General features: G+C 63.7%; 7 protein-coding genes across 7 annotated transcripts; 4 read left to right on the forward strand and 3 right to left on the reverse strand.

Annotated features, from left to right (window-relative positions):
* Positions 1-644: 644 nt before the first annotated feature.
* On the forward strand, positions 645-1634 carry BXZ73DRAFT_103182 (uncharacterized protein; the record flags this gene model as incomplete). Its single annotated transcript, XM_048015499.1, has 4 exons — positions 645-790; positions 956-1107; positions 1158-1353; positions 1496-1634. The coding sequence occupies 4 exons, from the start codon at positions 645-647 to the stop codon at positions 1632-1634; spliced, it is 633 nt and encodes a 210-aa protein (XP_047876040.1).
* Positions 1635-4123: 2489 nt separating this feature from the next.
* BXZ73DRAFT_91077 (alpha/beta-hydrolase) lies at positions 4124-5295 on the forward strand (the record flags this gene model as incomplete). Its single annotated transcript, XM_048025849.1, has 2 exons — positions 4124-4734; positions 4794-5295. 2 exons carry the CDS (start codon positions 4124-4126, stop codon positions 5293-5295), a joined length of 1113 nt encoding a protein of 370 aa, XP_047876041.1.
* A 206-nt stretch (positions 5296-5501) lies between these two features.
* On the forward strand, positions 5502-6730 carry BXZ73DRAFT_49911 (SNase-domain-containing protein; the record flags this gene model as incomplete). The annotated part of the gene is made up of 6 exons (XM_048020340.1): positions 5502-5812; positions 5883-5976; positions 6034-6087; positions 6145-6267; positions 6326-6495; positions 6550-6730. The coding sequence occupies 6 exons, from the start codon at positions 5502-5504 to the stop codon at positions 6728-6730; spliced, it is 933 nt and encodes a 310-aa protein (XP_047876042.1).
* A 1004-nt stretch (positions 6731-7734) lies between these two features.
* Positions 7735-9063, forward strand: BXZ73DRAFT_91079 (GroES-like protein; the record flags this gene model as incomplete). Its single annotated transcript, XM_048025850.1, has 5 exons — positions 7735-8006; positions 8063-8153; positions 8213-8408; positions 8480-8880; positions 8944-9063. The coding sequence occupies 5 exons, from the start codon at positions 7735-7737 to the stop codon at positions 9061-9063; spliced, it is 1080 nt and encodes a 359-aa protein (XP_047876043.1).
* A 1695-nt stretch (positions 9064-10758) lies between these two features.
* Positions 10759-13665, reverse strand: BXZ73DRAFT_49874 (clathrin binding protein; the record flags this gene model as incomplete). Its single annotated transcript, XM_048020335.1, has 10 exons — positions 10759-10844; positions 10962-11248; positions 11337-11515; positions 11574-11750; positions 11807-11998; positions 12073-12238; positions 12306-12598; positions 12723-12992; positions 13063-13451; positions 13536-13665. 10 exons carry the CDS (start codon positions 13663-13665, stop codon positions 10759-10761), a joined length of 2169 nt encoding a protein of 722 aa, XP_047876044.1.
* A 3450-nt stretch (positions 13666-17115) lies between these two features.
* Positions 17116-18402, reverse strand: BXZ73DRAFT_91081 (Der f Mal f 6 allergen; the record flags this gene model as incomplete). The annotated part of the gene is made up of 5 exons (XM_048025851.1): positions 17116-17283; positions 17662-17741; positions 17976-18051; positions 18167-18322; positions 18373-18402. 5 exons carry the CDS (start codon positions 18400-18402, stop codon positions 17116-17118), a joined length of 510 nt encoding a protein of 169 aa, XP_047876045.1.
* Positions 18403-20983: 2581 nt separating this feature from the next.
* Positions 20984-24861, reverse strand: BXZ73DRAFT_91082 (SNF2 family N-terminal domain-containing protein; the record flags this gene model as incomplete). Its single annotated transcript, XM_048025852.1, has 16 exons — positions 20984-21049; positions 21209-21431; positions 21500-21553; positions 21631-22479; positions 22531-22633; positions 22689-22782; positions 23153-23257; positions 23313-23379; positions 23431-23504; positions 23561-23641; positions 23694-23755; positions 23812-23873; positions 23926-23973; positions 24028-24272; positions 24330-24666; positions 24776-24861. 16 exons carry the CDS (start codon positions 24859-24861, stop codon positions 20984-20986), a joined length of 2556 nt encoding a protein of 851 aa, XP_047876046.1.
* Between the last annotated feature and the right edge of the window lie 1130 nt (positions 24862-25991).

A 25991-nucleotide genomic window follows, 5' to 3' on the forward strand; every position in this document is an offset into this window, starting at 1 on the left:
AAAAAGGAGGTCAGACCGGCAGAGTGCACGGGCCAGGGGCGGACGCACCGGCTGAGGGGGAGCGCGTTCGGATGGTGCGGGGATGCGACGGACGGCTCTGTGGACACTCTCCGCGAGACCGGGACGGGGAGAGTGGCTGGGTGGAGAAGGCGCGTGGGCGGAGGTCGTGGTCGGGGGGCAAGAGGGGCGCGCCGCGATTGGCTGGCGCGCACGCGTGTCGGGCGTGGCAAAGGCCGGAATCAACAAGAATCGCCGAGGACGCGTGTGTCACGTGCGGGGCAGGGGCATTGCGTCACGCGAAGCTTCCGATGGACGCGCGATGACGGGGGCGGGATCAGCGCAAGTTTGGAATTTGATCGCCTCGCTCGTTCGATTCGATACATAGGCGCGAGCGCACGGACGTCGCGGGTGGAGCGTGCGTGCATCCTCGACGTCCCCCCCGCCCCCACGCTCGCTCGACCGCCACGCTCATAAACGGCCAGCGCGCCGCCGCCTCGCCCTCGCGCCCCCTCCGCCACGCCCCCTCCTCCCCTCCTCCTCCCCCCATATCTCTCGCCCGACGCGGGCGCGAGCTGATCTACCCGCCCTCCCCCCGCCATAGCTCACGCGACGAGACGACCCCTACGCCCCAGCACACGACCACCATGGCGCTCTCTGCACGAATGTTCCATATCCCCGGCATCATATTCCTCTTCGTCGCCTTCGTCCTCCTCTTCCTCGTCTCCGTCTCCCTCCCCTTCATCAACGCCCTCGACTTTGTTCGGTCCATATCACCGACGGCAGCCCTGTTGTCGGTGCCGACGATAATGCGGTGAACGAGATACGCGTGAGTGGACCATATGCATACCGCGACGGTGCTTGCTCACAAAGGGGTCCCGCCGCGCTCTGTACTCCAGTTTGGTACTTGGTAGTGTTTACGATTGCATACACTCTCCCCCACTGACAAGTCACATAGGGCCGGCTGCTGGTATGAGAACACCGGCAACGCCGTCTGCAGCTCCGCCAGCAACGCATACAACACCGTCATCTTCGCCAACAACAACAAGAAGGACTTCATCACTATTGCCCCGTCCTGGACGCGGGGCTCGCCATCCACCCCGTCGGTGCGTGTCGTTCTCGTTTCACACCGCGCGACTGACGACTGACGACTTCCTCAGCGACGGGCGTGACCTTCATCGCGTTCCTGCTCTCGCTCTCCGCGCACGTCAAGATGACGCTCCTCGCGTCTCTCACCTCCTTCCTCGCCGCGACGCTCACGCTCATCGCCTTCGCGGTCGACATCGCCTCTTCGTGTTCGTCAAGCACGAGATGGGCAAGCTCGACGGGTCGCAGCCAACACCGACACCGCGGCCGGTACGTCCCTCCCGTCAATTTCGCGTGCTCCCTTCCACTGCCGAATTTCCATCACTCCATTCTCATGTCCACCCGCGACCATTCCTCCTGTCCGGCTCTGTTGCGTTTCCGATCGCTGACGTTCGTTTGGCCATGCACGCAGGGTTCTGGCTCACGTTCGTCGCCTTCCTCCTGCTCTGCTTCGCGGCTGCACCGTCTGCTTCGGCCGGCGCCGCGGCCGCGACGACGGCGCGACGACGTACTCGTGGAAGGACCGCTTCCGGCCCAAGTTCGCCAGCTGAGCGCGTCAACCGCGCCAGCGCTGCAAGACCTAGACACTTTGACCCCTTTTTTTTGAGACCTGGATTCCAACCACTGCTCTAGTTAAGTACAATGTTAGGTCTTTCGGTCGTGCGCCTTCTGGAAGAGACGCTGCTCCATCGCGTCTGCAGATACCTGACCCGTTCTGCCGCATCGTCGTTCATACCAGGTAGCGTTACGTAGAGTAACACGGAATCGAATTCGAATCGAGCCGAAGCTCGTAGAACGTTCAAATTTCCCAAGTCGACCGGGTCCGCCCTGGACGTGAGCGCTCGAGCACACAGCGGTGGACGATCGTGCCTGTGACGCGATGTGTAGTGCGCGCGCGAACCGCGAGGCGTGCTGCCGGCACAAGGTGGAGCAGGCTAGCGGTTCTCGCGATCCACTTTGTGCCTTGCGCTATGTACGTTCGGCGTTCCATTCAATGTGAACCGCTATTCTACTACCGCCGAGGAGTCCAGGCCCAGTTTCCGCTCATGATGAGGTTGGTGCCGGCGCGAGCGTTTTCTGGCGATTCATTCCTACTGCAGGTTCCGTGATGCTCGAGCGAGTGGCACCAGTACATATTTCGTACTTGAAGTGGGCCGCCAGGATTGAGAGCCCCGACCTGCGCGCAACATCGGCTGGAGTGCTGAGGTGGAAGCGGCGAACGTGAACGTTGACGTTGACTGAACACCGACCCAGTGAAACTGAAGAAGGGGCCGGCGCCCGGGCGCCGCAGACCTAGATGAGAGGCGCTTGAATCCGGGTAAGCGTGCCCTAAAGCGAGCGCTTTGTCCGGGCTCCAGAAGTCGCGCCCACTGCGTCCCCTCGCTCTGGACTCATCTTCACGCGATGCCATGGGTACAATCCGTCGTCGGCCGTCTCGCGGAACCAGTCTCGGAAGCACAAATGCGTGCAACGACTCGAGTTTCGTCGACAGAGTCCGAGCGACGGCGCTACGACCCCGTGAGCGCGTTTTTGCTGGCGGCCACAGAACCTCTTTGGTGTCCACACGACGGGTTGTCAGAGCAAAAACACGGCCACGACGTAGGCCACGCCGTAGGCCACCCGTCCACGCCGGCCATGCCCACTGATGCAGACAAGTTGCAGGGGTGCATCGGGGCTTGACCCCAGCGTTTGAACAAAGAGAACAGAGCTCGAAGCCAGCGCCGCACGCTCTGAACGCCAGCTTCAGCACTTCAGTGGCACGGTCTCGCGAGGTATATAAAACGCACAAGCAGAGCCGGGATGCCTCACTCACAGCACACGCACACCTCTCAGGCGCACATCCACAACTTTCTCGCATCCCCGCCCACACTCTCGGGACCATCATCCCACCATGGTGCATGATCGCGTTCGACGACGGCACTCCCCTCGGAGTGCTCTGATAGACAAACTGCTCACTCCCTCTCTACATCCCGTCGAGGTGCGTGATACGAGCATTATCGTACTGCTTCTCTTTAGTCTGACCGTCGCCGCGCCAGGCCACCCGTTGGTCGTTTGACATACAATTACAGCCAGGGCCGAAGAAGATACGGCCGCTCCTCCAGTGGGGCCATCCGGCGGACTGGTGAGCACCTCCCCCATGCGCTCCGCCACCACCACGACCGTGTGCTGACCCACTTTTGCAAGGTTTGACACCCTCCGCGGGGCCCCCGCGCTCTCCTCCGCAAACGTCGCAGTACCGGGAGGCCATGCGTCCCTCCAACGCCCGCCCCGCTGCTTCATCTCGGGGTGCGCTCCTTGGACACAGGGCGGGGGGCGCGCCCCGTCGCGGCTCGGCGACCACCCTGCAAGACCCGTCGGTACGGAGATTCAATCCATTTCTCCCACCGCCGTCTAAGGGCCCGCTGCACGCCGCGTCCGCTCCCGAGACTTGAATGCTACAGAGCTGTGGACGAACCCATAGATCCCACAAGTGGATCTCCCCTTTCCCGGTTCTGTCGCCGCCGCTCCATCCGGCTGTGGACGCCGCGAGGGTAACGGGGCTTCGTAGCCTCCAGACGACTGGAGTGTGCAAGGACAAGACGACAGGTGGTGGTGGTGCACCCCCCAGGGCCGTGTCAAGATGCTTTGAAGTTCCTTCAAAGTCCTTCATCCGTCTCACGTATTGCAGTTCAAGGAAGTCAAGGTGGGGTGGACAACGGTCGAGTTTCGCTCGGAGGGAGGACGATGAGCATTGAGCGCGCCTCGCTGTGCACGCTCGATGGGAGCATTCATCCATACGTGTTATATTTGACTACTAGGCTCTAAAGCACGCCGATGTAGATTTTAGCGACCGTCTAGATGATTTTAAATCTATTCAATACTTGAGTGGGATATGGTGTACTAATAAACACGTGAATCACGGGACAAACCTCGATGATCCCAAGCCGCCCCATTCCAGCAAAGTACTAGCCCAGGAACGTCCCACAGCACAGCCCGTGGCGCACGCCCTAGCTTGTGCCCGATGGTGGTCAGCTCTGCAACTTGCCCTCGAACACCCACCATGACCTCCCAAGACGACTGGCCGGGGCTCGCAGAAGGCATAACCTCGCGCCTCATCCCCGTGCGCGACCTGAACATGCACATCCTCGAAGCCGGGGACCCGACCGCCCCGCTCCTCCTCCTCCTCCACGGCTTCCCCGAACTCGCCTACTCCTGGCGCGCCGTCCTCGCGCCCCTCGCACGCCTCGGCTACCACGTCGTCGCGCCCGACCAGCGCGGCTACGGCCGCACCCTCCCCCGCGCCTTGCAAGACCCGGCGGCACCGGTCCTGGTCCAGTACGACGACGACCTCACCCCGTACCGCCTGCTCAACCTCGCGCACGACGCCATCGCGCTCGCCTACGCCCTCGGGCACACCGCCGCCGCCGGCGTCGTCGGCCACGACTTCGGCTCGGTCGTCGCTGGGGTCGTCGCCCTCGCCCGCCCGGACCTCGTCCGCACCGCCGTCTTCATGAGCGCGCCGTTCCCGGGCGCCCCCGCCCTCCCCCTCGCCTCCGCCGCGCCGTCCCCGTCCCCCGCGGCGGCGCTCGTCGCCGCGCTCGCACGCATCGACCGCGAGCACTACACGCACTACTTCGCGTCCCCCCGCGCGAACGCGGACATGCACGGCACGTTCGCGGGGACCCCGCGGGCCTCCGCGCGTTCCTCCGCGCGTACTTCCACGCGAAGAGCGCGGACCACGCGGGCGACGACCCGCGCCCGCTCCCGCTGACCCTCGAGGCGGCCGCCGCGCTCCCGCCGTACTACGTGATGCCGCGCGGGGTGGGCATGCCCGCGGTCGTCGCGCCGGCGACGGCAGGGGAAGTGGCGAGCGCGCGGTGGCTCGACGAGGCGGCGCTGGGCGTGTACGTGCGCGAGTTCGGGCGGACGGGCTTCCAGGGCGGGCTGAACTGGTACCGGACGATGGGCGCGGAGGTCGGGGGCGAGGACTGGGGGCTGCGGATGTTCGGGGGGACGCGGGTGGAGATGCCGGCGATGTTCGTCGCGGGGCGGAGGGACTGGGGGACGTACCAGAGCCCGGGCGCGCTGGAGCGGATGCGGAGGGAGGTGTGCGCGCGGATGGAGGAGGACGACGTGGTGCTGGTCGACGGGGCGGGGCATTGGGTGCAGCAGGAGCGGCCTGAGGAGGTTGTCGGGCAGATCGAGAGGTTCTTGAAGAAGTACGAGCAGTAAACGTGTAGACTAGCGGGGTTGTTCTTGTACGAGTAAGCGCACTGGAGTATGTACGGAGGTATAGAGTCAAATAGGAAATTGCCGACGCCATGGACGAAGTCGCGCGGCTCAGCCCGGGGTACGCGCCGCCTCGCGGACGGACATGCGGCTTGTCTTTGGTCTACTACATCGTGCCCCACGCTACTCTCGTTTCTCTCTCCTTCGCCATGCCTTGGCTTCCGTGGACTCCTGGCTCAAAACCACCGTCCCCTCCTCCCGCCTCATCTACTCTTCCTTGGGATAGCGATTCCCTGCGCAAGGGGCGACAAGAAGCAAACGCACTCGCTACCAGTCTCTACGCCCGAGCTTCGCAACTCCCGCCCTCCCTCTTGATCGCAAGCTCGTTTGCGTTGGGCGGAGCGTCGGCGCTGGGCGGACGGTACATCCACGCCCGATTCTTCCGCCGCCTACGGAACGCGGGATGGGTCACCCCGGACATGGTGAAGAGGAAGCTGAGGATCAAGGGGTATGTCACCAGGTGCGTCCGTCCGTGACTATGGCTAGGTGTGCGTCGGTGGTACTAATATTGCCCGCCCCGCTACCCTCAGCGTTGGTGACGCCGACGGCTTCAGGCTCTACCACACGCCCGGCATCGGCTGGAGGTGGCCGTTCAAGTTCCGCCGCATCCCAGACCGTACGTTTGTGTGAGGGACGGCGCACGCAGTGATGTGGGGTGACCCGAGGCCGTTTGGTGCAGAGCTCAAGACGGGGGAGACCATCTCGGTCCGCATGGCGGGGGCGGATGCGCCAGAGGTGCGTGTGTCTCGATCGGTGTATGCAGTCCACTCACCTTCGGGAACAACACCCTAGCTCGGTCACTTCGGCAAACAACCGCAGAAGTACGCCACCGAGGCCCAGGAGTGGCTGAAGTCCAGGATCGACAAGCAGTTCATCTACTGCGAGCTGTTGGCGAAGGACCAGTACGGGAGGATCGTGAGTGTCTTGTTTTGTGCCGCATCGTGCATCGATGGACGAAAGAATCCGCGATTAGGTTGCGGTTCCCCTCGTGAAGTCCGCGTTCGTCCCCGCGTGGCTCAGCAGCGGCAAGTCGCTCTCACTGGAGATGGTCAGGCTTGGCTGGGCAGAAGTGTATGAGCAGCACGGCGCGGTGTACGGCGAAGCTGGGATCGAGAAGTTCAAGCGCGCAGAGAAGGAAGCACAGTACGTCGTTGTGTCCATGCTCATAGAGATCGCGCTGACTCCATGCGCGTGCAGGGACGCAAGGCGAGGAATGTGGGCAGAGGGGGTGCAGGGCGTTGAGCGACCCTCGGATTACAAGCGTCGCCACCGTCAAGATGCTGAAGCAGACAAGGACAAGCTTGATCCTGAGTCCATCGTTTCTCCCACCCCGACATTAGGCAGTCGTTTCAAGAAGTTATTCGGGCTCAAGTCCTGACGCAAGACTGCGTAATGCGCCATCTTACGGAACCTCGGGTTGTACAACATATTTCGCCATTTGTATTCATACTGCATCAGTCCCTCATTCGTTCCCCAAGCCACGACTTTGTTTCACAATGCTCGCGATCTCTCAACGCAATGGTCTTTCACTCCTCACACGGCTGTCAATGAAATGGGCGCGCGCACATTGGCCGTTGTGCGCGAGGGGGTTAACCCCGACGTCGGTGGAACCGGTCTCGGGGATGATCGTGGGTGGCTGGGCCCCGCATGTGGCACACAGTGAGTGGTTACTCTCTCATCAAACGCGGCGGTAGCTCATGTTTTCGGTCTCAGATTGATCTTATTCGCCTCATGGCTACGTCGAGTTCTCAGCCCTGGACCCACAATGACTCGTCGTGAGTCGATTTGCAGCGCGGCCCCGAGCAGCGAACCGCCAAGACCCCTGTGGTCTGCGCTAGAACTTCCACCTTCCCTACAAGCTCAGGGCGCCCATCGCCAGTGCGGATCGCCGTTCGTGGTTATTCCGTCGGTGGTGGTTCAACCATCGGTGGTGGCCGCCCCAACGCCAACGCACGCGCACCTTCCATTGCTTCAGCGGTTAATGACTCGACAACACCAAAGGTCCCGAGGCATCCGCAGTTGACATCTCGCTCATTCAGCCGGGACATGCTGATGTCCCCGACGTCGGCCTTTCGGCTTGCCTCCAATCCGAGGGCGCCTCGTAAGCCCGAACCCGGGGTATGTCTGGGGGAAGGTTGTGGTCGCCGTCGCCCACTGCGGCACAAGCGTTCGCTAACCACTGCCGGGAGAGGGGCAAATCAGCGGCGCACGGAGCTGCGTCCAACAGGGACACACAACCTTGAACCACCACTTGCACACCGGTCGCCTCTCGCCGCGCACCCCGTGCATAAATACCGATCTACACCTCCATCCTCTACTCATCCCTCCTTTCGCTGCCAACTTCCAACGTCTTCGATAAACACCACCCTCTCGCTCAACACAATGTCCTCCACCACCATCCCCACCACCCAGAAGGCTCTCCTCCTCCCCTCCAAGGGCGGCGCCCTTTCCATCGAACCCTTCCCAGTCCCCACCTTGGGCTCTGGGGAAGTGCTCGTGCGCCTCGCCGCGGCCGCGCTCAACCCTATCGACGTCGCCATGCAGATGTTCGGGCTCTTCATCGAAGTCTTCCCCGCTGTCATCGGGTGCGACGGTGCTGGCGAGATTGTCGCCATCGGCGAGGGCGTCGAAGGGTTCAGCGCCGGGGACCGCGTGTGAGCTCAGATTCTCCCCGAGCACGGGAGGCGCCTGGCTGACTTCGAGCATTCAGCGCCGTCCAGGGCACTATTGACATGATGAAGAAAGAGATCCACGGGACCTACGCGCAGTACGTCGCGACGCCCGCCAAGTTCCTCATCAAGGTGAGCGAGTCGCGCGCTTTTCCCTCAGCTCGCCAGTCGCTGACGACGCCCGCGCGCAGCTCCCCGACAGCGTCTCGTTCGACGCCGGCGCCACGATGCCGTGCACGCTCCCCACCGCCGCGCTCGTGCTCTACAACAAGGACGAAAACGTCACCGGGCCGAGGCTCGACGCGCCCTGGACCCCCGGCGGGCGCGGCAAGTACGCGGGCAAGGCCGCGGTCGTCCTCGGGGGCTCGTCCTCGGTCGGGCAATACGGTACGCCCCCTTGTGCTCTTTCCCCCGCACCTGTCGCTCAACAAGTCCCCCCTCCCCCCGCGCACACACAGCCATCCAGTTCGCCCGCCTCTCCGGCTTCAGCCCCATCGTCGCGACCGCCTCGCCCGCGCACGCCGCGCACCTCACCGCGCTCGGCGCGACGCACGTCCTCGACCGCGCCCTCCCCGCCGCGGACCTCGAGGCCGCCGCGCGCGCGCTCGCGCCCGCCGCGGGCTTCGCGCTCGCCTTCGACGCGGTCTCGCTCCCGGAGACGCTCCCGCTCGGGTACGCGCTCGCCGCGGACGGCGCGGACCTCGTCGTCGTCTCGCCCCCGGGCACGCTCGGGGAGGGCGAGCGCAAGACGGTCAAGGTGCACATGGCGCGGGGCCTGTTGGCGATCCCGACGAACGCGGCGGTCGTGGAGGAGCTGCTGGGGGCGCTGCCGGGGATGCTTGCGGCGGGGGACGTTAAGGTGCGTCGACGCGTCTCTCTCGGCTTTGGAGGAGAAGGAGGGCTGATGGCGTGGGCGTGGTAGCCGAACCCGGTTGAGGTCCTCGAGGGCGGCCTCGCTGGGGTTCCGGGCGGGCTCGAGCGCGTGAAGATGAAGCAGGTCAGCGGGGTGAAGCTCGTCGTACACCCCCAGGCGACCGCTTGAGGAAAAGAGGCTGTTGCGGCTATGCACGGGGTTGGAGGATTTGGTAGGAACGATTGGGCAGGCTGGGAACAAACGGGTCAAGGGAAGGTCGATGTCACGATTTGTAACTCTCTTCAACAGAAACTACACGCACTTCAATTCCATGTCTTGTGGTTTGCTTAAAAATGGCGATGTATGCAAGTCAGAAGAGTGCCGAAGCTGAAGCGCCGAATCTCTGAAGGCTCAAGTGCGTGAGCGCCCATGAACATGCGGCTTCGTGGACGCCAACTCTAAGCAACTACCGCAGTCCGTCGACCAGCCCCCGGCCATGCTGCTTCCAGCGCGTTTGGCTACCTCTCTCTCTCCCAGCTCACTGCAGACATGCTATGGCCCGCGGCGTGGTTGAAACCTGCGCCTCCTCCCCCACCTCTGTCCCTTGCGACCAGGTTCATTCGCGCCGGACGCGATAGAGCTGCGGCGCTATACGCCCGCGTCTCGGAGCTTCCGACCTACCAAGTGATACTGCTCGCCAGTGCTCTGACGTGCGCGTCCGGGCGCATCTACAGACGACACCTCAAACGCATCCCGAACAACAAGTGGGTCACGCCCGACATGCTGTCCCCCCGAAGGCGGATCAAAGGCTTCGTGACCCGGTGCGTCCTTCGTGCAGTGCACGCCGGCGCGCGGCACTAGTGGTCGTCGCTCAGTCACGCTGCGGCCTCCCCAGAGTCTCGGACGGGGATGGCTTCAGGCTCTACCACACTCCCGGGCTCGGCTGGAGGTGGCCCTTCAAGCTGCTCAAGGTCCCAGACGGTGCGCACGTCCACTGACCCCAGAGTCGCTGATTGTTGACTTCCGTTCGCTGCAGTGGAAGAGCTCGCGGGCGACACCCTCTCGATCCGCCTGATCGCCGCCGATGCGCCGGAGGTACGTCAAACACACTCTTCCCCTTCGAGGCTCGCGCTGGCCGACTCCGGGTGCTCACGTCGAACACCCCAGATCGTCCAGGTCAGCAAGACGGAGCAGCAGAAGCAGAGGTGCGCGGACGAGGCCCACAACTGGCTCGCGTCCCGGCTCGAGGGCCGCTTCGTCTACGTCCGGATGCTCAAGAAGGAAGCGCAGTACGTCACCGCCTCTCGGCACTTGGAGTCTGGAGATGTTGGTCTGATGCTGCCATCGTGCGCACATCTAGAGACGCGAGGAGAGGGATGTGGGCGGACGGGGTGGAGAACGCCGACCGTCCGTCGGTGTACAAGAGCCGTTTGCGCCAGAAGGCTGGGGAGGAGGGCGAGCCGGACGCGGACGAGGCGGAGGAAGGCCAGGGGCCGGTTCGCAGACCTTAGTCGCCAAATGAAGCTCGGTTGGGCTCGGTAGCGCATACATCGCCTCTTGATGTAGTACTAGTCAATTGAAGTTCTCAATTCTACTTGTATTTTCTAGAACGTTGGGTTGGTGGGAGAAGATCCGTTCTCTTCATGAACAGGTGTCTTCTGCGCAAGAATGGGCCTCGCCCATGCGACGGTCTCCTTGTCCGCGGCTGCTGACGACTAGTGAAACGACCACCCTCGATCGAGGAAGCAGACGGTCCGCCCCACAGACCCAACGACAGACGACGATCAGAAAAGAGGCAGAGAATCCAGAAAAGAAAGACAAACGATTACAAACAGAGCTAGCACAACGTACACACTCAACCTCGCCTTCGCCCCCCAACGCGGACTAGAACAGCCCCAGAAGGTCGTCCTGCCCCGACTGCGCCTGTGCTTGCGTCTGCGCCGCGGGCTGCGCCGGCGTCATCGGCGCCGCTCCGAACCCGAACCCGGCCGCCCCGTTCTGCGCGCCGTTCAGCCCGAGCGGGGCCGGGGTCGCGCCCATGCCCATGCCCATTCCCATGCCTCCCATACCCATGCCCATACCCATACCGCCCATACCACCCATGCCTCCCATCCCACCCTGCGGCGGCGCGGGCGACGGGCTGAAGCTCGTCGCGCCAAAGATGGAGACGAGGTCGTCGAGCGGGTTGCTCGACGTGCCCGCGAGCAGGCTCGCGGCCGCGGGCGTCTGCGCGAGCACGGTCGTCGCGGCGAGGCCCGACGGCTGCCCGTTCGCCGCGCCGTCGTCGTCGTCGAAGTCGAGCAGGTTCTCGGCCTGCTGCCCGGCGGCGACGGTCTGGAGCGCCTTTTGGGTCGACGAGCGGTCGTCGCTCGGTCTGGGGAGGGGGGGCGATGGTTAGCTTTTGATCTTTTTTGCGGGAGAGGGAGAGGGAAAGGGAGAGGGAGGAGGACGGAACGACGTACTCGGAGCCTTTCCGCTGCATCGAGTCCACGCCCACGCGTCCCCGGCCGATGAACGTCTCCTCGGGTTTGTGGTACACGCTGGCGAGCAGCGGGATGTCTCCCAGGAGCTCGTCGAGCAGCGCGGCAGACACGGTCGTCCGTGGCAGCGTGATCGGTGGGCGGATGGCAAGCACGACCGTCTGACGGCCGACATCAACACCAAAGCAGGAGTGCCGCGCGATATGTGCTGGCGCTCACCTTCGCAGCCCCGGGGTCCGTCGAGAGCAGCCGCCAGTAGATGTACGCGCGATCTCGCACGTCGGGCGAGTCGCAGTCCTTGGTCGCGGTGTTCAGCACCTTCTGCACCAGACCCTGCGAGCTCTCCGGTTTTTGCAGGTACAGCTTCACCACCGCGGTCAACGTCTGCAGTTGCACCTGTGATGGCGTCAGCTGGCAGCCGGACATTGGGGACGGGGAGGGGGACGACTCACGGGATACGACTCCTCCGTGAAGGTGTCGACGAAGATGCCGAGGAGCTCGTCCGCGTTGTCGATCTTCTTCGCGTACTCGCCGATGATCCAGATCAGCGACGCCTTCGCCTCCGGCTCGTCCAGCTCGTCCAGGTTCCCGCACAGCACCGGGATCACGCCCTCGTACGTCGACGGGTACTTCCGGAAGATGTCCTGCGGCGGCGCCGACGTTCAGCGTTCGGGCCGCGAGCGCGATCGCGGGACGGGAGACGAGAGACGGGGCGCACCTTCATCACGACGACGGCCTCCTGCACGACGTAGCTCACCCGGGTGCCGATGAGCTCCAGGAGGACGTTGACGCACCGCTCCGCGGCCTCGTCGATCTTGATCGCCGTCTGGCCAATCGCCTTGATGCTCCGGCGCACGAAGTCGACGTCGACCTCCTGCGAGTACCTGCACAGTGCGCACGCAGCCCGTCAGCTCCCAGCACTCTCTCACACACTCTCCCGTCTCGACGCACTCCTTGAGCTCGCTCAGGAGCGGGTCCACGTTGCTCTCCGTCGCGAGCCGGACCATGATGTCCAGCTTCTCGACCTTGACGTAGAGCGGGTCGTTGTACTTGCAGAAGAAGACGCGCATCTCGTTCGTCAGCACGTCCGAGCGCTTCTGGAGGAGGAGGTTGATGTTCCGGAGCGCGACCCACTGCACCTCGGGCGGGTTCGAGAGCAGGGTGACGAGCGGCGGCGCCATCTTGCGCGCGAGCGTCTTCGCGAGCCCGTCCGAGCTGATCGCCCGGATGTGGATCATGATCACCTGTGCTCTCGGTACCGTCGAGGGACGTGTGAGGAGAGCGCGGGAAGGAGAGAGCGGGGAAGGGGGAAAGCGTCTTGAGCGCGAGGGGGACACAGACGCAGACGCAAAAAGTAAGGACACACACCTTCGTCGCGGAAAGCACGACCGACGCGTTGGCGTGCTGCAGCTGCGGCACGACGCGCTCGCAGATGTGCTCCGCCTCGCCCGCGTCCTCGGCGGTGTACCGCGCGAGCGCGGTGAGGATCGCGACGCGGCCCCACTCCGAGGCCTCGTTGAGCGCGATGAGCAGCTTGTTCACGATCTCGTTCGTGATCGGGAACGTGTCCCCCGGCGCGCCGGACGCGGCGGCGGCGACGTGGATGTCGGACAGCGCCGCGACGGTGTTCGCGACGACCTGTGTGCGCAGCCAGCTCGCCTCAGAGCGCTCGGGAACGCAGAAAGAGAGAGCGGGAGGGGGGACGCACCATCGGGTTGCTGTCCGAGATGAGCTCGCGGAGCTGGTCGAGGAAGCCGTTCTCGAGCACGAGCTCGGGCTTGAGGTCGTAGAGCTTCGCGACGCAGAGCACGGCGGTCTTGCGCACGTACGGGTTGTCGTCCTTCAGGCACTTCTGGAGCGGGTCGCAGAGGTAGTCGATGATCTTCTCCGCGCGGAGGCAGCCCATCGTGCGGATCGCGAGCGCGCGCACGAGCGGGTTCGGGTCGTCCGTGTCCTTCACGAACGTGTTCACGGCGAGGATGACGAGCTCCGGCTGCGTCTTGGCGTAGTTCATCAGGTAGAGGTAGACGAGCTTCTTCTGCTCGAGGTCGTCCGTCTGCATGTTCTTCAGCACGTCTGGGAACAGCCCGCTCACGTCTGCGGCCGGGGGTGGGTGTATGCGGTGAGCATGGTGGGTGGTGGTGGGGGAGGGATGAAGGGAGAGAGAGAGGGCGGGCTCACCCTTTTGGACGGTCATGTTCGCGATGACGCGCTTGATGGCATCCTTCCGCTTGTCCTTGTACTCGCTGTTCAGGTCGGCCGCGAGCTCGAAGTTCTCGCCCTTCCGGGGGCCGGCACGGAAGCCAGACATCTACGGCGAGAAAAGTGGGTGAAGCTCTTGGACCTGGAAGCGGCAATCAAGACGAGAGAATCAAGGAGGGTCCAGAAGCCAAAGAAGAGCGAGGGTCGGAAGAACGTGGACGAGAGTCGTGAACGGAGATGGTGGACGTCGGGGAGGCTACACGGGCGATCTAATCCACACTAGAAGCGGAGTACGGCTCATTAGGCGCTGCCTAGTGTTTGTAATAGAAGTGTGTAAGAGCATAGGCGCTAAAATGCTAGATCACTAGTAAAACCAATTGAATCTTAGATTACTTGAACTCTGGTTTGCTACTACCAGCATCTCGTGTTCTTGCTCATCACCTCCCTTGGCGGCCACGACGATCATATGTGCACCTCGTTTTCCTGAAACCCATCCGGTTCGAATGTTATCCGTCCCGTTGATGCAACCACCCTCTTCGAGGTTGAAGTTCGACCCAGACTGTCCAACAGCCACTTCGCTGGACAGACGTATCAGTTGAAACTTGATCGAACCCGAGCCGGGGTCCGGGCAAAACACAAATGAGGTGCAATTTGTTCTTTGGACTGGCGGTTGGCAAAAAATCGGTGCGCAGCAATGGATTTTCGGACCGCATCGGAGGAAACACAGGGCCGCTAACTTCTGCGCACCGGCTCGGACTCGTTCTAACCAGGTGGGGACAATGGCAGCGGACTTTCCTGACGCCGCAATCCCCGACCAGGCTTCCTACGCGCGCGCAATATGTTGCCCACCCCTCCAATCTACCTTCCTTCGCAGCCTCTCGCCCACCAGGGCCAGGCACTTGCCGCCCGCCGGCCGCAGCCTCCCTGAACGATTACGAACGTCGTCGACGCCCAAGATCGCCGCGGAAGCGTCTTCGCCGCAGCCCTGACCGACGGTCGACATCACCCCGCCCTCGCGTGCGGCCGTGGCACCGGCTAGCCCCCGCCCCGCCCATTAATGTCTATCAACCCAAACCGCACGCGAGGCCGAGCCCATCCGCTGTTCGGCTCCCCCGACGCTCGTCGACATCCTCGGACTCCGAGCCTGTCGTCGCGCTGGCAACAAATGGCCGTCCTCGGGACGGCTGCGCCCCTGCGCCCCGACCGCCGTTTCCGCGCCGGCCGGACCCCGTCGGCGCGGTGGGGCCCACGCAGCCCGACGTCGTCCTGCACCCTCTCCTAGTCTGAGCTCTGGGTTTCCACCACGCATCATGCATCAAGCACGGACTGCACCAAACACCCGCCAGCGCGCCCTGCGCGGCGCGCGCGCCACGCGGACGGCGTGCTAACTTAATTACATGGGACGCCGCCCCGCGGTTCAAGGCGCGCACGAGGATCACGCCCGCAACGTCCAACAGCAATACCGAGACTCGAGAGCAAGCACCTCGCTGTCGCCGGACCGGGTACAGACACGAACAGCTCGCGCCCGGCACCAGAACCGGGTGTCAACCACACCTCGTGCGGCCGAGCCTGAGCACTAGTCCCCGGCGCGAGTCGCTCCGTCGACGTGACCATCTGTCGCACCAAACTCCAAAGCACCAAGCAACACGTCCCCCGCGCCGCCCGTCCTAAACCCCGCGCATCATGCACACCGTACGCGCGTACTAGCTTGATCGACCGCCCGCCCCGAGCCCGAGTCGCCCGCGCGCCCGCGACTAGGTCCATGCCCAAGTCCCCGGACCGCGTCACGCTCGCGCAGTTCCGCCGCCTGGAGTCCAGAGCGTGTACGTCACACACAGCCCGTGAACGGTAACACACCCGCGCACGACGCACGTCCGTCCACGCTCCACGCTCCGGCTCATCGACATCAGCTGGTGGCGCAAGGACTCGACCGATCGCTCCTGCTGCGCGCGGAAGCAGACCCGCGCCCCCTCGGCCCTCGAGGCTCAAGCTCGGAGTGGCGCGGGGATCGGAGCCCGGGCTAGCGCGTGCCTTCGTGCCTTCGTGCCTTCGTGCCTTCGTGCCTTCGTAAGTACGCGAGCCTTCGAAGTCCCCCGGCGAGGAGGGACCGACTCCACCTACGCACGTTACGCGCACGGAGGCCTCCGACTCGGCTCGTGACGCACACGCCGGGGCCACCATTTTTCTGGGAGCCGTTTGTAAGGTTTAAATCCACGTGCAGTCAGAAAAGGCATTTCTATGGGTTTCTATGAGCGAGAAAAATCCTCACTTGTCTTTCTCTCGGCCTCATGTAATGTGGCACTAGAAAGATGGTCGCCCCGGCGTGCCACGCAGCGTCCTCGGGAACCCCCGGCCGGCGCGAGCAGCGAGTAAATACAAGTAAGTACGGCCATAGAACTCAAGTATCCAAGCTCGAGCTCACGGCAAAGGCGGAGCGCATTCAAATTAAGATTGCGAATTCGTGCCCGAAGCCCGAGGGCGACCTCAGTCACCCGTATGTACGTACGCACGCACGCCCGTACGGCATTCGCCGAGAACGCGCGCGTCGCCCGAGTCCCTTCCGCACGTCCATCCGTCCCTCGCAACGTCCTCCCCCCCGGCGGGACGTGCGGTGCTACGCATGTGTGTGCGTGTGTATGTAAATCCGGCCATAGGGTTTGCGCGCGTGCGTGCGTACTGCACCACGGCCTCCATGGCCAGCGCACAGAACGCCGGGCGGCAGACGCGCAGCAGCGCGCTCAGGGTCGCGCTCGACCCTCGGCTGTTTCCCCACTGTCCACGCTCCACGGGTCCACGCCTCCAGGTTCCAGCTGCATGTGTACTTAGCACTCGGCGCGGCGCGCGCCTGCCCCCGATCGGAGCCACTCCCTTCCGTCCGTCCGGCGGTTTGCGCGGGTATGTTGGCGCAGGCACGTACGACCGCGCGGACCCCGCGCCGCATCGCGAGGCACGTGCGGTTGCAGCTCGCAGGGGACGGAAGAAGACGGGTCGCAATAAGTTATGCATATGCACCGGGCGGGGGCGGCGAGTACAGCGAGTGGTATGGTACAGTGGACGGCATTAGCTCGCACCGGGGGGTAAGTACGTGGGGAGGGGGGCGCACAGCGTATCGATAGCGGGGAGACGTACATGACTGACGGGAGCAGACGGTATGGGGTTAGGAGAAGGGGGCAGGGGGGGGGGAGGATGTGGAGGGGCGAAGGGATCGAGAGAGCGAGGGAGACAACGACGACGAGCGAAGGGCACCGCACGCGTCCCGCGCCCCCGTCGCGCCGCCGGCGAGGGTTTTTCGTGTGGGGCAGACGACGAGGAGCACCGCACGCCTCGAGCGGGACGTCCGACGCGGCACGGCCGCAGGCAGCGTCACACGACCGGAGGCGAGAGTGTGCGTGAGAGGGAGCGTACGTGCGGTGACTGCAGAATGGAAGGATGGGCGAGAGATTGGGGAGGAGCCCAACAGCAGGCGAGCCGAGCGGCGAGCACCACGAGGCCCAAGCCAGTGTCCGCCGGCCCCGGAGGGCCCCAGGGCCACGGAGAGCGGGCGGGCACGCGGGCGCGGTCAGAGCGTCCCACACGCCGAGATCAGGACGTTCTCCGAGGGCCGGTAGAGGATGTGGTCGGAGGCGTACTTCTGGATGTGGAGGACGACGTCCATGCCGTGCACGACCTTGCCGAAGACGACGTTCCGCTCGTCGCACCACGACGCCGCGGTGGTCGTGATGAAGAACTGCGCGCGGGGGAGCGGCGACGGGGGCGCGCGCAGGTGCGGGGATGCCGGCGTGGTGGGCGATGCCGTTGGAGGATCGCGGCGCGGGTTGGGTTGGACGCGAGGGTGTGTTCGGACGTTGAGCGGCGGGCGGCGTGCACCGATCGGTGGGTAGCGGTAGCCGGTGGAGGGATGGGGTATAGCGCACCACGAGGCCGGGTGCGGATGGAGGAAACGGAGAGGATTTGAATGGCCGCGGGCGGGGCGGGCGAGGTCGCGAGATGCCGCAGGCGAGAGAAGGGGAGCGCAGGATGGCAGAAGCCGAAGACGTAAAGGGATCGGTTCAGGGCAATCTGCTTGGACAGAGCGGGCGCAAGGCCTGGGAGAGAGCGGACGCACCTGGGACGAGTTCGTGTTGGGCCCGCGGTTCGCCATCGAGAGCACGCCGGGACCGTCGTGCGAGTAGATGAAGTTCTCGTCTGCAGAGCGACCGGTTAGAAGAGGGACGGAGGGCGAGGAGACGGGCGAGATGCGGGACTGAGGCCGAGGATGGGGAACAAGTGTGGGAGGATGTCGGGGCGGGGACGGGCGGCAGCGAAGGGACGGGAGAGAGAAGATGGGGCAGAGTATAGGCAAGGCGAGCATCCGGCAATGCGGCAAGGAATGCAAGTGGACGATCTGCGAGGGCGCGAAGACGGGAAGAAGGGACGTACCTGGAAAGGTGGGTCCGTAGATGGACCGGCCAGTGGGACCGTTTCCCGAGACGATGTCACCGCCTTGGATCATGAACTGCAGGGCGGGAGCGAGGGCGACGGCGCGAGACGGGAGCGCGCACGGGGATGGGCGATGGAAGGGGGCGGAGATGAGAGGGGGCTGTGAGGATGAATGGAAAGAAAGGACGCACGTTGGGGTTGATGCGGTGGATGAGGGAGCGAGCGTAGCCAAAGCCGTTCTGGCCGGTGGCGAGCTCGCGGAAGTTGCGTGCGGTGAGCGGGCAGTCGGCGTCGTAGAGGCGGCAGACGATGCGGCCGACGTAGCGGCCTTTGATCTCGATGTCGAACTGGGAGGGGGTGAGCGAGCGTGGAGGGGGAGAAGCGGGGGTGGACTGACGAAGACATCCGGGCCGGAGAGGAGCGTCATGGGGAATGGGCGCGGGGGAGAGGGAGCGGGAGCGGGAGTGGGGACGGGGCATGAGAGCGGGCGTATTTAGCGGGGGAGGGCGAGCAGGCGGTGGGCGAGTGGCAGGCCTCCCGCCCTCACAGGAGCCGTGCTCACCCAGACCGCCCGCCAGACTCGATCGCGGCTTTCGCGGCATCCCCCGTCCCCGGCCTTCCCCGGGCGCCCGCTCCCCAGGCACTCCTCCACCGCGCCCAAGTTGCCGCGACGAACGCGAGATCGCTTCACCGTTCTGCCCCCCCTCCCGGCGGGCTCCTCGCGCCAAGCAAGTACGTACACCCTCCTCGCCCCGCGCCGTGCGCACGCCGCGCACTCCCCCCGACGCGCCGTCACCAGACGAGACCCCATCTCGCGCGCCCACCGCCCGGCCCCGGCCGACGCTTCCATCTTATTGCGCGCCCCCTTCCACGCGCGCCGAGCGACTCAGTTGTGCTTCTTCCTCGCGCTCGTTCGTTCCCGGTGCGCAGGACGCGTGCCGCCCTTTCCGCGCCCCCGCGCCCACTCTCGCCACCCGCCGCAGCACCCCTCGGCCGTCGCCGCTCGCCCGGCAACTCCCGCAGACGCCCGACGGAGCCCTCGCCCGAGCGCCGAGGCCCGAACCCGCGGCGCGCGATCTGATCCCCTTTTCCGCCGGCGCGCCCTGGGCACCCGCCGGCCCGGTGTTCGCACGGCCCCGAACCCGCGCGTGCCTCGCCTGATCCCGCTCGTCCAACGGTCTCGCCAAGTCCCAACCTCCTCGGCGCTTTTAGGTGCGCGGGCTGTGGGCCCCGCCCCGTGGGAGCGGGTGGCCCGTCGACCCTCGCGCACAAACGTAAAGTCGGCGCGGAGGCAGTCGTCAGAGGACCCGCGCCCCGGCGGCTGCTTCTTCTCGACCGTCGCCGCGGTACGTACGTCGTCCAACGCCCGAGCGCGGTGGCCGCCCCGGAGTCGTCGCTGACGTCCGTCCGTTCGAACCGTGCACCGCCTCGCCAGATCGGCGTATGTATGTATGTAAAGTCGAAGTCGGCCATAAGCGCCTCTCGGGCGCCCCACGCACGCACGGCGCCCGGCCGACCGCTGTGGGCGGCGCGAGAGAAACAAAAAACACACACACACGCAGGCTCGTACGTACGCCAACCTCGAGGCCTCACCCCCGTGCGCGAGCGGCGGCCAGCGACGTGCCGCGTTTACAGCTCACGCGTCCGTTTTTTTCCCTTCGGCCTTCTCAGCATCCCCACGCGTTCCGTCGAGCCGCGATCACGATCGAGCCTCGGAGCGAGGAGAGCGCCCCTTCCTTTCCGTGCCCGCCGCCACGCCACGTGCGCACGCGCCGGGGAGACAGTGGAAGCCTGAACGTTGAACGACGTCCGACACGAAAATGGTCGCGTGCACCCACCGCCTTCGCAGCACGAGTCAACCAGACAAATTTTCCAAACGCCGTCGGAATCCTGCCCAGGCCAGCACTTAGCAGCGGCGAGGGCCGAGCAGCGGCCGAAACTTTCAAACATGGGCATATGCACACAAGCACATACATGAGCACGTACCCCGCGGGGCGCGATCCCCGCCGAGTTCTCCCACCCGCAAAATCCCTCAAGCTTCGCGCTCCGGCTCACTCGGGCGCCGCCCGCACCCTCGCGGAGCTGGGGCTCGGTCGAGACTCGAAGTAGTGGGTCGAGCAGTGGCACACGTCCCGTCCGTCCATCGGGCGCTGGCGGCAGATTGGCAGCTGTACATGAGCCTGCACATGCAGTGCGGCGGCGGGCCACATGCGACCGAACCCGCGCAATCTATCCCGTTCGGACGCCAGATGTACTCAACGCTCGGCTCCCGGCCGGCCGCCTTCCGAGCCGCCGCGGACCGCCCCCCGCCCTGTCGCCCGCTCGACGTCCGCACTCCGCACCGCTGGTTCGAGGGTGCTGCAGGGCCGCCACCGGATGGATCATGGCGCTGCGCTTCCTCGTCGGCCCGTACGTGCGCGATGATTCGATGATGACGATGATGGGTTAGGACGGCCGTGGCGGGCAATTTGTCCTCTCCTGGCCGTCCCGCCCGCGCGACGACGACGAGGAGAGTTTGCCCCGGAGGTGCGGCTTTAGGTTTGAAATCGCCCAGAGGTTGCCATGCCGCGACGGAATCCTGGAGGGCTGGAAACAGTCGTCGCGATCGACGAGCCCGACAAATTCTCCCCTCGTTTGTCCTCCGTCGACGATTGAAATCTCCAGGTTCCACGCTTTCTTCAACCATCTCGCAGCGAGCGCACGCACCAGTGCCGTCTCACGACTCGAGCAGAATAAAGATATATACTAGCCGAAACAGCATCCGTCTACGCGTACCTCTTTAACGAATACAGTACTCTACCGAACACAGCAAAAGAATACAGTACGCTACCGTCCCCCATCCAAACAGCACGCGATACTACAAAGTGGATAAGATAGCGTGTCCGACCGAGGCTGGTCGTCTAAATAATCCGCGGCCCTCAATACCGTGATGGCCCTCGAGCCGACCCGAGCGCCTAAGCATGATGACCTCACCCCGCACCTCCAAGCGGCCCGTCCGTGTGTGACTGTCAGAGGTCGAGCTGCGTCTGATTCGGGTCCTGAGGGTTCTTGTTGATGCTCGACATCCCAAACAGCTGCCGAGGGACGTAAGCGTCAGCGGCGCGCTCGACAACAGAGTGGCACGACGAGAACAGGAACGAGGGGAGAATCCCGGCGGCGTGAGCGGCACAGGGCGCGGGCTGCACGCCGCGCGAGCGAGAACAAGGGCGGACGAAAACGGGGACGGGACGCACATCCTTGATCTGCTTCACGCTCAGCTTCTGCAGGCGCGTGCCGGAGCCCTCGCCCAGCGCGGCCTCGGCCAGCCCGAGCTTCGTGTCCTGCAGGGTCAGCATCCGCTCCTCGATCGTGCCGTGCACGACGAGCCGCTTCACGACCACCTCCTTGTCCTGCCCGAGGCGGTGGACGCGGTCGTACGCCTGCGACTCCGCCGCGTAGTTCCACGAGAGGTCCAGGCTGGGCGCGGGACGTCAGCACACGCGTGATGGGACGCGAGCCGCGCGATGCAGTGGGCTGGGACGCACTTGATAACGCGGTTCGCCGCGACGAGGTTGAGGCCCACACCACCACAACGGATGCTGCGCGCGCACACGGTCAGCACGCCCCCGTCGTCCCACGCGGCGCCTCCTGCGTGGGTCCCCCGAGCGACACGCACCTGACGAGGATCACCTTCGGTCCGCCCCTGCGCTTGAATTGCGAGAGCGTGTACTCGCGCGCCTCCCTGCCCATCTGCCCGTCGTAGCGCAGGTTCCGGATTCCATACCGTGCGAACAGCTGCTCGCACAGGTCCAGCATCGACGTCCACTGGCTGAACACGATCACCTTGTCGTCTGGGCGGTCCGCCGCCCATGTCTTCAGGTACTCGACGAGCGCGAGCATCTTCGTCGACGGCTCGACGTTCGAGCCTCCGCGCCGCCAGATCGCCACCATCTCGTCCGAGGGAGGCTTGGGGGGTGCGGGGGTCCCGGAGGGCTTGCGGCTGCCGGCTTGCTGGCTGGGGCGAGGGGTGGAGGAGGGCTTGCGCTTGGCCTTGGCCTTTCCCTTGCCGTTCCGTTTCGGGGCGTCCACGTCGGAGCCCGACATGTTCTCGTCCGTGTCCTCGACCTTCGCCTTCTTCTTGTCCTTCCCTTGGCTCTTCGGCGAGCTCTTCAGCAGGGTCGAGATGTCAGGCATGCTGTCGTCCGAGTCGCTGTCCGACAGGTTGATGATGTCGATCTCCTTCTTCACAGGCTTCCCGGACGACTTCCGCTGCGGCTTCACGTCTTCTTCCGACTCGGATTCGGATTCGGACACGACCTTGCGACGTTTGACAGGCCGGGAGCGACGGTTGCGACGGGCGCGGTTGATGTCCTCTTGCGAGGGCGCGAACGCGGCGGCACGGAAGATGTTGTTCGGACGGAGGTCCTGCATCTTCTTGCACTTGGGGCACGGCCGGAGACCCTTGGCGGCCGCGGTCTCGAACTGCTTCTCGAGCCGCGCGTTCGTCTTCTCATCGTGCCCGCCACTGCAGCAGGGGGTCAATAACGGAGGCCAACGAGGAGGCCCGGCCACGTACAACTCGCCGTTGTGCTCGATGTTGCCCGTCCGGAGGTCGTCGACGCAGTCGACACAGATTTCGTCGCCACATCCCATGATGCGGCCCGTGCTCTCAACGAGCACTGTGCATGTGATAAGCGGACGGAGACAGGTGCATCGAGGGAGAAAACGACGCACAGTCTCCGCACTTGCAACACATGGCCGCGTCCGACTCGTCGTCGTCCCAGTCAAAGTCGAGCGCGCAAGCTCGCTGCAGGTAACGATCCTTGATCTGCGAAACCACGAAAGGGTCAGCTGCGCACGAAAGAGAGGTGCGTCGGGTGCACCCGCGCGCCCTGAACCTGGATTCCCGCGCCGCCCGCCCCGACATCCGTTCTGCTCGTCGGCTAAAGTGGGAGCGCAATGTTCTTCTGCTCTTCCTCGGCCCACGTTTCAGGACCCAGCCTGTGCCGCTCTCACGTTCTCGAACAAATTCTCACACGTTGACTGATCCCGAGCCCCTCGAACGTGATCCCGTCATATAAGCTCTCGCAACCCATAACCGCGACAGCGAGCGTCCGCCTCGGAAATGGGTTGTCGGAGGCTCCCTCGGCAAGCTCACAAGCACCCGTGATACCCGCGGACAGGATTAGGACACGCACATTTCGCACCCATGGCGCTCCCATGGTGGCTGTAGCGCGTGACACCTCTTTCTCCATTTCTGACCCCATGATCATTGTCGGGTCATCGAACCCTTGCGCGCTTTCCTGTAAGCCAACAGGTTACTCAGTCACCGGCGCGCGCAGACAAGCAAAGACGCACGAGAATGAGATGCGGATGGGCGCAAAGCTGGCGAAGTCGGAGGATAAGCACCAGCACATGGTGGGAACTGGACGAGCCCGTGAGTTTGCGACTGGGCAAGACAAGCTTTACGACGCACTTCTTCAAAAGCGTATTGTTCCGGATGAACCGGTTAATTTGGACTTGTGCTTGCTTCTCGAATTGGTCGTACAGCTACGGAGGATCGTACGTGTAAACAGCAGTAAGATCGGCTAGTGATGAATACCCACAGCGCGTTCGTCGTCAGAAAACTGCAGGTATTCCAGATCGACTTGCTTGGGTGGGAGGTCTAGGAGCGGCGAACCATCCTCCTGTTAGATATGTGAGTGCCTCGGCATAGAGAAAAGGAAACAACACACGCACCTTTTTCCCTTCTTTGGTGCGACGAAGTAAGAGAGGCCTCAGGATTTGTTGCGCCCGCATACCTAACACACACTGTCAATGACGTCATGCTAGGAAAAAGGCGCTTAACTGGACTCACCAGCAAGAGGAGCGTCTTCAAGCTGCATCTTGGCGACGTACTCGTTGAAGTCCTGCCAATCGCTGCATATACGATGAGTATGTATCTCATGAGTATAAAGAATCAGACACAGACTTCCAGGGGCGGAAACGACCGAAACGTAGGTAGCCGTAGATGTCGGCCCTGGGAGGACGCCAGTGAGCTTACGCATAGCAGCGCGCAGGTGAAGATACGAACAGGGTGTTGGTGACTGGAGTTCCGGTGAGACACCAGCGGTAGTTGGCACGCAGCATCGCGACAATCATACTAGAGCGTGTGGACCGATTGCGGATGAATTGGGCTTCGTCGCAGACGACGCGGTACCACTTGACCTGCGACATTGGGCCTCCGTGCTGTTTCACCCAATCGACCTCGCCGCCTTCTTCGATGCCAGCAGGGATGTTGAAGTCTCCAGTGAGTGTCTGGTATGTAGTTATGACGACCTAAGTAGGAGTAGCATATAGTCAGTCACAGCGGGAACACAGTGCGCATGCACTCACATCCCACTCGGCCAGTTGGCGAGGGTCTTTGATCTTATCTTTCCCATGTTGGATGTGGATGTCGAACGCGCAGTTCGTCTTGGTCTCCAGCTCCTCCTTCCACTGCTGGAGCAGTGCGGCAGGGACAACAATGAGGGTCGCCCTATGCTTGTCTTCGGGCAAAGGCTGGTTGATGACCATGGTCGCGATCATCTGGACGGTCTTTCCGAGACCCATGTCGTCGGCTAGGATGCCGCCCTTGTGGGGAGAGTCCCTCTCCTGATCAATCATCCATGCAACACCGACAAGCTGATGCTCCAGCAGCTTCACTTCCATTCCAGAGACAAGTTCTTGGACACTACACGTGTGTGAGCGATAAGTTGGACCTGAGCCACTGTGACCGCATATATCCACCCACGGAATGCGCGCGAGGACGAAGATAGAGATGGGCGGGATTGGTAACGCACTGTGATAGACCTAGTTTCTCAGCGGCCTTCGTGGTCGTCAACCCGTGCGCAGAATTGTCGAGCGCCTGCGAAACAAAGTCCGCCATCCTGAGGAGGCTCTTTGTCGGCGTGAGTGGAGTGCGCGACAAGATATCCACGCACCTGGCTGCTTGATCATCTCCGCCCTGGTCAATTGGTCGTACGGCGCCTTCCTGGTCGTAGTTGAGGGAGAAGGTACCGGGGTTCCGGATCGGTCGAATTGGGGAGGAGTTCTCGACTTCGGTATCGTCGTGGTCGAGCAGGTCGTCGAGGTGAACGCCGAGCGCGGGGCCCGAAGCCTTCCTTTTCCGCCCTGAGAAGACGCGCGAAGGCGGCGAAGAAGGCGTGGACATGCGCATCTTCGCGGGGTCCGGTTGCGGGGTCGAGAGGTGCGTGCTGTACGTAAAGCTGGAAGGTCCCGCTTGGGAGAAGAAGGCGGGGTTGTCAAGCGCGGCTAGGACTCGCGACTTCCGCTGATTTGAAGGGGTAGGAGCGGGCTTCGGTGGATCCTCCATGGCGGGTCGAAATGGGGGGAAAGGTAAGCGGGAGGGGAATGAGGAGGGGATAAGAGTCATAAGCAGGCGCGACGCGTCGCGACTTTTCGCTGCCCACGCGACGGGAAACCTTAAACGGCTAACGCAGCGGATCTAGCGCCCGTCTCCCACATTCGTTGACATCGGGGTCCACAGTGGCCTCGCTCGACGCAGAGGCTTCGCAGCACCTTTCAACTTCCAAGGTCACATTGTCTCTTATGCGGCCACAATGAACCCACAATGAACCCACGATCAACCCACAATCGTTCTAACACCGCTCCGGTGCCAGGTGGCCCCATTCTCCCACAGCGTGTCTGATAAGTACATTGTCATAGTTATTGGCGCTTGTTCGGTTCACCAGCACAGTTTCGAATCAAACGGATGATCAACTGCAATAGCAAATCTAAACCATACGATTTGGTTGCGGTCAAAGAGGCCCAGGTAAGTACGACGTTGAAACTTGATATCAGCCGCCGTCCCCATCCCGGGAAGACCTCCAGCATCTTCTTAGCTATGACGGCGGGATCGAAAACAGCCCGCCATGCGCAATGCCCCCGAGCGTACCGGGAGGCGAGACTACGACGAGGTTCGCGCCGTTCGTATCCGAGCGGGAACAAGTGGGGTCTCCCCGGTTGCCCAAGCTGCAGTAGAGTACCTATGATGAT

The sequence above is a fragment of the Epithele typhae genome (assembly GCF_022376455.1).
Source record: "Epithele typhae strain CBS 203.58 chromosome Unknown BXZ73scaffold_38, whole genome shotgun sequence".
In the NCBI taxonomy this organism is placed as follows: Eukaryota; Fungi; Basidiomycota; class Agaricomycetes; order Polyporales; family Epitheliaceae; genus Epithele; species Epithele typhae.